The sequence below is a fragment of the Takifugu rubripes genome, chromosome 13, assembly GCF_901000725.2.
Source record: "Takifugu rubripes chromosome 13, fTakRub1.2, whole genome shotgun sequence".
Classification (NCBI taxonomy): domain Eukaryota; kingdom Metazoa; phylum Chordata; class Actinopteri; order Tetraodontiformes; family Tetraodontidae; genus Takifugu; species Takifugu rubripes.
In genome coordinates this window covers 7819872-7829990 of record NC_042297.1, presented here as the reverse complement: position 1 = coordinate 7829990, position 10119 = coordinate 7819872, and the positions used below count along the sequence as shown (strand labels likewise).

Here is a 10119-nt window from a genome sequence, read left to right as displayed (position 1 = left end):
GTGGTTTCATCTCACCAACCCTCCTGTTCAGACGTTTCCTCTCCGAGACGCCGTCTGTTGTCATCTTGATTTACGAGTTTAATAAAACCTTCAACTGTGCATGCGTGTGTGCGCGCGTGGCGCGGGGCCATACCGTCTCTCACAATCGCTCCACGAGCCCTCCGTTAGCAGCCTCTCCCTCCGTCGGTGGCTGTCAGTAGCTGTGGATTTGGCTGTGAACGCTTCCGAGGTGTCCTTGTCAGTCCGATGTCCTTGAGCGAGGGTGCTTCTTCGCTTCTTCCTTCTACTTTGTGAATTTCAAGCTCGCTTTGATGTCCCCTTGAGGGGCACAGCAGCTAAACTGAACGGCTGTTGCACAGTTCTGATAGAGAAAACAGGCCTGCGAGCATTCTTTCTCTCAGCATTTCTGTCTGTTGTAGGAAACTGACCAAAAACAGCATTTGGTCCTCAGCCCGTTTAATGCAAAAGATCATATGGAGTCATGAAATGTTTGAGGAGCTCTGAAACAGTGAGTTTATGAAGGTGCACAGGTATGAAAATGCTCGAAGAGCTTCTTGACCGATGAAGCAAAAGTGTTAATATAGGAACCAGAGGGATCGTTTTAGGTATGTGGAAAAAAGAAGGAAAAATCTTTGAAATACATTTTTGATCATTTTCCAGAACACAGAAACAGACCACAAACAATCTATAAATAACATTTACATTAATACTGAAACTGTAAAAAAAAAAAAAAAGGCTTTGCAACAATACAGCAGGATTTTTACATAAAAATATCAACTTTCTCCCCTGATGAATACTGTTAATCTACTATCATCACCACTAATCTACTACTCAGTTAATTACCAACCGAATCTCACGATGATTTTTCAGGTAAGGGCAGTACATCACAAGAGCTTGACGGCACATCAGTGATTCTCTGTTTATACTATAAAAACAACACGACTGTTGGCATTTTTATCACAAAATAAACACAAGCCCAGCCATGGATACTGTGAATAAGAACATGGAACTCTGCTAACTGTTGGCAAACCCACACTGAAAAACAGAAAACCTGACTCGGGATCAGGATGATCCATGAGGTCACATCATTAGCGTCTACTCGCCACCACGTTGTGAGGGACAGGCATCTGGTTTTAGTTTGTAACCAGAGAGGAGATGTGATACCTGATCACACGGACCATCCTGTCCTACAGGTGTGTGTCGGTGAACATGGTGTGCTCTTTTGTTCCAGTGCTCAAGGCTTTTAAAGTATCCACAAGCTCGTCTTCCTCCACATACTGGAAGAGAACCAGTGACGCCATAATTAGCACAAACAAAAATCCCAGGAAAAATCAATTCTTCCATTCTTACCAGCCCAGAATCGTGACCCGGTGGGTTGTCCCAGTTTCCTTCCTCCATCATAAGCGACTTCCCATCGATTAGCCTACTGATGCTGCGGTGCAGGGAATGCTGGGAATAGGTGGGAGTCAGTTCTGCCTGATGGGGAACCCGCAGGACTGACATGGGGTTGAATCGTGAGCTGCTGCTGACGATCTTTGTGTCCGTCAGGCCCTGACAAAAATATAGTCAAGATAATCACTTTTTGAATTCAAATAAAAAGTCTGTGAAAGTCTGCATGCCCACAGTGTTGGTGAATGTTCTCAGTCATCCTGGTTAAAAAAGTAAACTGGACATCTTTCTTTTTTCAGTCTAGTTTGCTCTTTTGAGCTGAAGAGCTTGCAAAAAATACTTTAAACTACACTGGAATTAACTGACCTGAATAAGATTTAGAAATTAAATCAGGTTACAATACTTCAAACAAAGAAGTACAAAGATAATAACAATACTATCTTTGTGGATCTGTCGCCGTCATAACAAATATCAGCAGCAGGGGGCGCTACTCACCAAAAAAACATTGAAAGAAACTGACCCTGTTCCAGCAAATTTACATTCCAAATCTGTTTATCTTTATAAATGTTGTTAATGCGGTTGTTTGATGACTGAAGTCAATGAATATAACACATCTTTCCTTTACAACCTGAGATAATAATGCCAGTGCCATATAATAGACTTTGGCTACACACATGCAAATTATGCACCCACAAGCAAAACACACAAACCCACACCGCCTACCTCAGAATACACTGTGTAGCTTTTAAGCACAACAGTGCTGATCTCAACACATCCTGTCACAGTTTCAAACTGCAGGGGGACAATCAAACAGACATTTAGAGGTGTGACAGTAAATCAGGGAAATCTGCTTACTGAGGGGTGATCAGGAGCGAGCATGGAGCTGGAGAGGTGTTTAGAGCACAACTCAGGACAGGACCTCTGAGAGACACCAGGGACGGCAGCGACATACACCGAGACAGAGACAGATCAAAATAAAGAAAGGACCAAAGGAGAAACAAAGAGTTAAAGAAAGAAAGAAAGAGAAAAATAAATAAATAAATTAGGGAAGTTAGAGGAACATTTTATTTGCAGAAGTGAAATACAGCATAAAGGAAATTGAAAATGAAAGTGTAAAAGATTTCATGAAAAAATGCAGAAATACTTGCATATATCTGCACTTTTATGTTAAAATATAGCAGAGAACCATAAATTTGCCCAAACATTCCATAACCTGGCTCAGGTTTCAGCCCCATCTGCTGGATGTACGATCACACCAGCCCTGACTGACATGTTTACCTCTGACACGTTTACAGCTGCTGAAATATATGTGTCACTCATTCAATTATTTCATTCACAACAGTCCATGTTTCAACTGTGGCAACCCTGGTTTGACCCCATTACTTGTTTTTTTCTACTAATTCAATCTATCGTTCCCTCAGAGCGGCAGTACCGTGTACGTCTCTCCTCCAGCTTTCTTGGTCCTCTGAAGCATCACCAGTGGGGGGCACTCTCTGGCAGAAGGATTCTTCCTCAGGGCTCTAAAAGAACAATTGTGTCAGAGGATGCGATCTCCCTGTTGAACCCACACCTGTAGCAGGATACCTTTGCAGCAGAAGACCCAGCAGGACGGCAAGCAGGAAGAGACCCAGAAGGGTCAACAAAAGGATGAACCACAGCTCGGAGTAAACTGGAGTCCACGATCCACTGATGTCCTGTTTGTCAGTGTCGTCGGCCTCAGGAGGAGCTGCAGACAGATTCGGAATCACACTCTTACCCTGACTGGTTCTGTGTGTGTGTGTGTGCAGCAAAGTGAGGATTGTGGCTGTTTTGAGGGGCTCTTTGAGGGTTAAGACTTGGTTTTAAGGTTGAGGTTAGAATTGGGTTCAGGGCTCAGAGGTTAGGTGTGATGGTAGGGTATCAAAGTCCTCACAAATGTGGAAATATGTGTTACCTATGCCTAAGGCAGGGCTGTATCTGACAGTAGGAGTAGAGACACTGCCACTGTTGGTGGTACAAGTCACCTGGAATGACAGAGCTACAGAGGGGAAGAACGAAGAAAAGATTATGACTGAGGCAGGATGCAGACAGAAAACCACCGTAACATCCTGTGGACCTCGCTAACGACAGTCTCCACTGCAGCATCAGCAACTTCCACGTGTCAAAAGCATTGTAAGATACACTTCATCAGATTCTGACAGTTGTGATCTTTATCTACATCGTGGTGAGTAAGTATGTGTGTCTTACTTTTCTGTGAAGTACGGGGAATCTGTAGTTGGCTGTAGAAACCAGTATAGACCCTCAACTGGCTCTCAGTGACGCTGAACTCTCTCAGGTAGCCGTTGATGGCGAAGGACCCCGTCCAGTCCAACCAGATCACTGTCAGGTTACTGTCCACCAAGAAAGGGGACATGTACTGTGGAGCTGGAGGAAGTGGAGCGAGAGTATGGGGGTTACTGTAGCTCAGAACTGGAGGTTGGGGGTTCAGATACTGGTGGTACCTTCACTGAGCGTGGTTACGGTGGTCCAGTTGGAGGCAGCACTGCCCATGTTATTGAAGCAGGCAGCCCTCAGCTGATAGGTGGAGTAGGGCCGAAGACCTGCACACATCATTTCACTGCTCATCCAAATCCTTCCATATGATCCTCAGGGTGCATCAATCACCATTACGATGCCAACACAGCTTTTTCACATAATGTAAATTTATTGAAATGTTGTAGAAAGAGTTCAAGAACCAGGTGAGGTAGTTTTCAGTGCGATGTACTGAGTGAAGAGCTGCCAGGAGTTCTGTTGGTTCCTTTGCTGATGTGTTGTATGTCAGATATCATCATTTGATGATGAACTGACCTGTCACATTGTAATGCTGCCGTTTTCCAAAGAAGCATATCTCTCCTGGCCCCTCAACACAGGGGATGGGTACAGGTTGGAGGGGCTGGGGGCAAGATGATCTCAGATGCAGCTCACAGCTGGAAGACAGTGGCAGGTGTTGTGATTATCAGATCTTCTCACGAAAATGAATCTTACCGTTTCTCTACGCACCTCTCAATGACTCCATTTGGGGCCAGAGGCTCATCCCATTCCATCTGAACAGAGCGGGAGGTCAGGCTGACGGGCCGAGGAGGGGGCTGCAGGGCTGGGGCGGCAGCCAGGGTTCGGAGCTCTGCCATCGGGCCCTGGCTGCAGCACTGCCGCATGTTTAAAATAAGCAACCATGAACCATCACTCCTTTACAGAAATATCCTTAAATCATTTAAAAGGTAGTAACACTCTCATCCCACCGACCACTTTATTATAACTGTCTTTTTTGGCTCAGCTCCCACTTTTGTCTAAAGAACTGCCCCTCAAACTAGTTTGAGATGATTTGAGCTTCATCCTGGTCCCCACTCTCCATCCGCTTCACATGCAAACAGCACAGATTTGCAGACATGATGTTCAAATACAGCATGATTGAAATGAATACCTGATAACAGGTGCAGGCCTCTGCTGCCACCCTGTACCGAGTGTACGGCTGCAGGTCATGGAGTGTCAGCTGGGGAGACGTCCCCTCTGAGAGCTACAGGAAGTGGAGAGTGATGGAGAAAGTCTGGGTGAACATGTTGGGCAGAACACATCTCCATAAACATTATGAGGATGGTGAGAACGTTGGTGTTCACCAGTGTGCGGTTGTTGCGGTGCAGTGAGAAGACTCTGTAGAGACTAATGATGCCGTTGGGTCGGGGTGGGGGGTGGATGTCCAACACTGCAGTGGTGGCTGAAACACGGAGGAAAACAGGAGGGCCCAGACCTTCAGGAGGGGCAGGTCCAGTTCTCCCACTGGCCCATGGACTGGGAGAACGACCCACTGAATTGGCCGCCCACACCTGTTGGCCGGATGCAGAAATATCATTTAATTTACGAGAACCTAGAACTTTGTTTTTACACGTCTCATTTCAGACACATTTAATTGACTCTTAATGATGGAAGCTTCTCTTAATGACCGAGTATCAACCGGAGCAGCAACAGGACACGAGTCAATTGACTGGACCATCCATCACCACTCACACCAGCACTGAGAGCAAAACCTTTTCAACATGTAAACCTACCAACATATCTGCATGACAATTACTTTTCACCTTCATCAAGGAGTTATTCTCACTCTCCCTCTCTCACACGCACGCGCACGCACGCACGCACACACGCACGCACGCACGCATGCACACACACACACACACACACACACACACACACACACACACACACACACAGAGTAATCTTATTTGTGTGCATGTGTTGGGTATAATTAGAGGCTGTACACAGCACCGGGTCAGGCAGGGTGGAGATTTGCATGTGTAAGTCATCTGTAGGCTGTCAGAAGTAGTGCAGGAGGCAGATGGATGAGTCTGAGCTCTGCTGCTGGAAACGCGCGTCTAAGCTTGCACGACGCGCCGCTTACAGCTGCCGGCAGCGTGTCGCAAATGTGTTTGCGCATGCGAGCGCAAATTAACCTCAATAATAGTCAATTAGGCTGTGATCAATCAGACTGATTGATCTAAGTGACGGGACAGATGGACTGAGATGAGGAGAGGGAAGAGGACAATGGATGGAGAGATGATGGGACCAGGACAGGAGGACAAATCTCAAGAGAAAGCTGGCGAACTTTTGTTTCTTGGCTTCAGGCATTTAAATACTCAGAGGCCCAAATACAAATTTCACATCTCATAGGTGCCTCAAACACACTTAAGTAGTAATTACATACAGAATATTAATATAAATTTGCGGTCTCCGTCACCCGAAATGACGAATAAAACAGTCACCGACGGAAACCTCGCGAGAATCTATGAATGTCGGTATTGACTCGGTATTGGCTTGAGGCAGCAGCAGGAAAACACGATCCTTGACTTTGACCATTTTGTCTCTGGATTCAGCCGCAGGACTTGTTGGAGATCATAAATCAATTATTAACTTCATTTTGCAGCAAAACACAGATTAGCTCATTTGGTGTTAATCACAATGCAACTACAATAATAGGGAAATGGCCTCCAAATACAACAATGGTGATTTAAAAAGTGACAGAAAAAAGAAAACGATGAGCAGCGAGACAAGAGGAAGACCGCAGATGAAGGAAAGGCCAAACTTTCAGCCTGTTAATGAATGAAGGTTAAAACATTCATGAACATTTAGAAAATATTAAAAGAAATCTTATTTTTGATCATACACTTTTTTCTTGCTATATATTTAACATATAACAACCTTGTTCTACAGTGTTGCCATTGTCAGGTCTTATTTTAACTCTTATTGATTGATTACAATATTTAAAGTTGTCTATGATACTTTTTCTCTCCCAATTAATATCAGAAATTGTGTTTTTCTAAGTTGAATAATAACAAATATCTCTTAGATTTAAAGCTAACATTTGGGTACTCAGTATTACAGTATATATTTTTTACTTCTTGGACACAGAGCTTTACAATGTAGTCTTTTCTTTTTAACATCCCAATTCAAATTTTTCACTTTTTACAGTATTGTTTCATTTAAAACCTATTAAAAAAGAAAAAAAGGTGTTAACTGTGATTTGAGAACTTTTGCTGCAGCAGCAGGTTATTAGCCGGTATTAAGTTTTCTACACTGAGTGAAGTCCATTAAATATGAACGGCTGCTTAAATAGAAATGGTCTCTGCTTTGTGCATTAAAAAAAAAAAGAAAAGAAAAAATTCTTCTATCCAGCAACAACCACATTCTTTACCCGGCAACAACACAGTGACTTCCTCCCTTCATGTGATGCACGACGTTGGACTTGATTAAAAAGTTTGTTAAACATCAACAGAATAAAAGAAAAAAAAAGTTTTAAAATAAAGTCAGTCTGGATCATGCTGCCCTTGAACATGTAGTAAAAGGTAGAACACATTTCCTTGTCTTATATCATCGACAGACTTTTTAATGCTCTCTCTTCTCTCTTCTCCTATTGGGCCGCGATTTGGCTTAATAGACACAAAATAAAAATATACGCCATTAACTCCCATGGCAGCAGAAGAGCCGCCATGGCAACAAACGACTTCAGGAAACTACCAGACAGTGTTTGAGCATTTTTACTGGATGGTTGGGCTGTGGGCTGGATTGGAGTGTTCTGATAGGCCGAGAGTGATTCTTGGCGGATGCGTTCATCCGGGGTGAGGAGGCTAAGTTGTGTGAAAGTGGGCAGTAATTAAAACCAAGCATAAAGCTGTCAATAGGAGCTTATGACCCAGTGTAATTAGCCTAATATGATTTCTCTCTGCACTGTGGTGGGCTAAACTAGACTGACTTATCGTCCTTGTGTACGCCTCCGACTGAGTGCGAACGCACGGGAGCCAGAAACATGCACAGACCGACCGTCGGCTAAATATAGCCGGTCAGGTAGAGGAGCGACCCGGATACACATGGATTCAGGAAATGCAACACATTAATCTTACAAAATGTAGTCATTATTTTTTTTCGACTATAGAGATGTTTACGTGCACACATGTCACACCATCACATGCTCGCGCACGTACCACCACCTCGTCCTCACACTCCCAATCCCCCACTGACAAATCCTCAGGGGACATGTAGCGGTCACCATTAAAAGGTCTTTCCCTCTGTTACCAAGGGAGGCTAACTGTTAATTCGATTGGCTGGCCGGTAATCAGGAAGTGGCGTGCTCTGAGGACCTGGTGATTAATAGCTCTGTTGCCCGCCCGTCATCTCCCAAAGCTCCTCCTTCCCTACCTCCTCCTGTCATAAATTAAGACCCTCGTAAATAAAGATGGCACCACAATCAGGCAAACTCAATCAATTACACAAGTTCTCTGGCCTCAGCTTGATGTCTGACAGGCAGAATGTTAATGTTATTGTTGCTTCCAGAGGACTGGCCTGTCAGTTATTACACCAGTGAGTAGCATAGCAACAGCATTAGGAAAGAGCCATCATGAGCCATCACCTGTCTGATTACTTGGTTTTTGTGTTTGTGTGCATATGTAAATGATATATTAATTGGATTGAATGTCTCTGCATGTTTAAATATTTCATTATGAAAACAGGACATCTCTCCATGTCACATCAAACAAATTGAGCACAACGGAACCTTTTACTGCACAGTTTAAATGTGTGAAGCCTAAAAACTTCAGTGAGGTTAGAGCAAACGCTAACCTTGAACTCTGTTTTTCAGTGTTGTGTAACTGCAGATGTCATTAATAGTTATGAAGTTTAGTTCCTGCTTATTTGCCATATGGATGAAAACTAAGAAGCCAGTATTTGCAGTAATTCTGCTTCTGAAACAAGAACACACCACAATACACACAGTTCTATACCTGATACTGGTACAGGGAGTATGGTTGGAGTGCTTCATCCTTATAAGTGCTTGAGATATTCCTGTAGACGAGCACCGTGGTGTCACCAGTGTTGTTGTCACTGGTGTGTCTGCGGAGCAGCTCATAGTGAAGGACTTTCCCATTTGGCTGAGTAGGAGGGGACCAGGTGACCAAAAAAGTAGTCTGTAGGCCAGTGAGTGTGTCAGGCTGGAGGTCCAACAGTGGCGCTGACTGTCCAGCAGGGGGAGCCTCCAGAGTGAGGACAGAGGACCAGTCACTGGAAGAACAGCCGAGTGCCGTGCACGCTTCCACCCTCACTTCATACCTCCAAACACAATCAACACAATAATCAGAGATTGTGTAAAAAGACATGCATATCAGAGTTTACAGAAAAAATGAATAAAAAATGTTGGCATGGAGAAGGGACAAAGATCATCATGGGTGTTACAGTCAGAAGTTTACAGGGCAGTCTTGATTTATCATTTGCCGCCTGAAAGTTTTTCATGTTGCCATGAGATGGCGCTCTGTTTCCTTCTTTGTCATCCATCAGTTTTTCCTTCACACACCTTCAGTATCTCCATTGCAGTAATGTCAGACCTTTGTCTTATGTGGTCCCTTTCAGTCAAAGCAGTGAAAATGTATTATTTCAGTATTTCACTAAAGGAAACCTAACATAAAAAAAACCCATGTAATTCTCTACAGGTCAAATCTGTTTTTTTCTCAATATGTTGCTTTGATAAAAACACATGAACAGTAAAAAGCTGTTATCACTGACCTGTGGTAGGCCGTAAGGCCATGCAGGGTGATGTGTCTGTCAGAGAAGCCACTCTGGTCTGGGGTGATCACAGTGCTGGTGATGCTGAGCTGCACTGGATCTTTTTGATACACAGCATAACTCACAATGTCTCCATTAGGGCGAGCGGGAGAATTCCACCAAACCTTCACCTGGTAAAACGAACAGCAAACTGCATGAAGCTGGTTGGAATCTAAATTTAAAGTAAGTCAGAGGAAGTTTAGCACAGTATACCTCATTTGGTCCCAGAGGCGTCAGGGTTGGCAGACCGACGCCAGACGGAGCTGATGGGTGAGTCTTTGCGGTGGCTGCCACGCTGCTCGCTGCCCCTTTGCTGTTGTTGGCCCTGAGTGTATAACTGTATCGTACATTTGGTGAAAGCGAAAAGTCATGGTAGCGTGTCTCTGTGCCGACGTAGATGACTTCACCATCTCTGCGGAGTTCATAGCCAGTGATGGCGCCATTGGGATGCTCCGGTGGAGCCCAGCTAATCTCGAGTGACTCAGGACCTGTTACCTGCAATGAATCATAGAGCAAGAGCCAACTCTAAAAATATGATGCTTTGACATGGGTACACATTTTGTATGCTTTGTTTTGCTGTATATCCACTGTAAATGGCCACGCTTTAATGATTGTTTTTTCACTGAAATCAAT

The 10119-nt window shown here is 44.2% G+C and overlaps 1 protein-coding gene across 1 annotated transcript in view; it reads right to left on the bottom strand.

Moving 5' to 3' along the window:
• Positions 1-500: 500 nt before the first annotated feature.
• Positions 501-10119, bottom strand: part of ush2a (Usher syndrome 2A (autosomal recessive, mild)) — a 131843-nt gene continuing 122224 nt past the window's right edge. Inside the window, exons 79-93 of the mRNA XM_029846815.1 lie at positions 9700-9981; positions 9448-9617; positions 8673-8997; positions 5022-5228; positions 4829-4921; positions 4408-4553; positions 4216-4334; positions 3870-3968; positions 3616-3792; positions 3323-3406; positions 2974-3115; positions 2822-2909; positions 2245-2310; positions 1351-1551; positions 501-1277 (exon numbers count right to left, since the gene is read on the bottom strand). Coding sequence (XP_029702675.1) covers positions 1188-1277; positions 1351-1551; positions 2245-2310; positions 2822-2909; positions 2974-3115; positions 3323-3406; positions 3616-3792; positions 3870-3968; positions 4216-4334; positions 4408-4553; positions 4829-4921; positions 5022-5228; positions 8673-8997; positions 9448-9617; positions 9700-9981 — 2289 coding nt within the window. The 3' untranslated portion in view covers positions 501-1187. The remainder of the gene's footprint in view (positions 1278-1350; positions 1552-2244; positions 2311-2821; positions 2910-2973; positions 3116-3322; positions 3407-3615; positions 3793-3869; positions 3969-4215; positions 4335-4407; positions 4554-4828; positions 4922-5021; positions 5229-8672; positions 8998-9447; positions 9618-9699; positions 9982-10119) is intronic.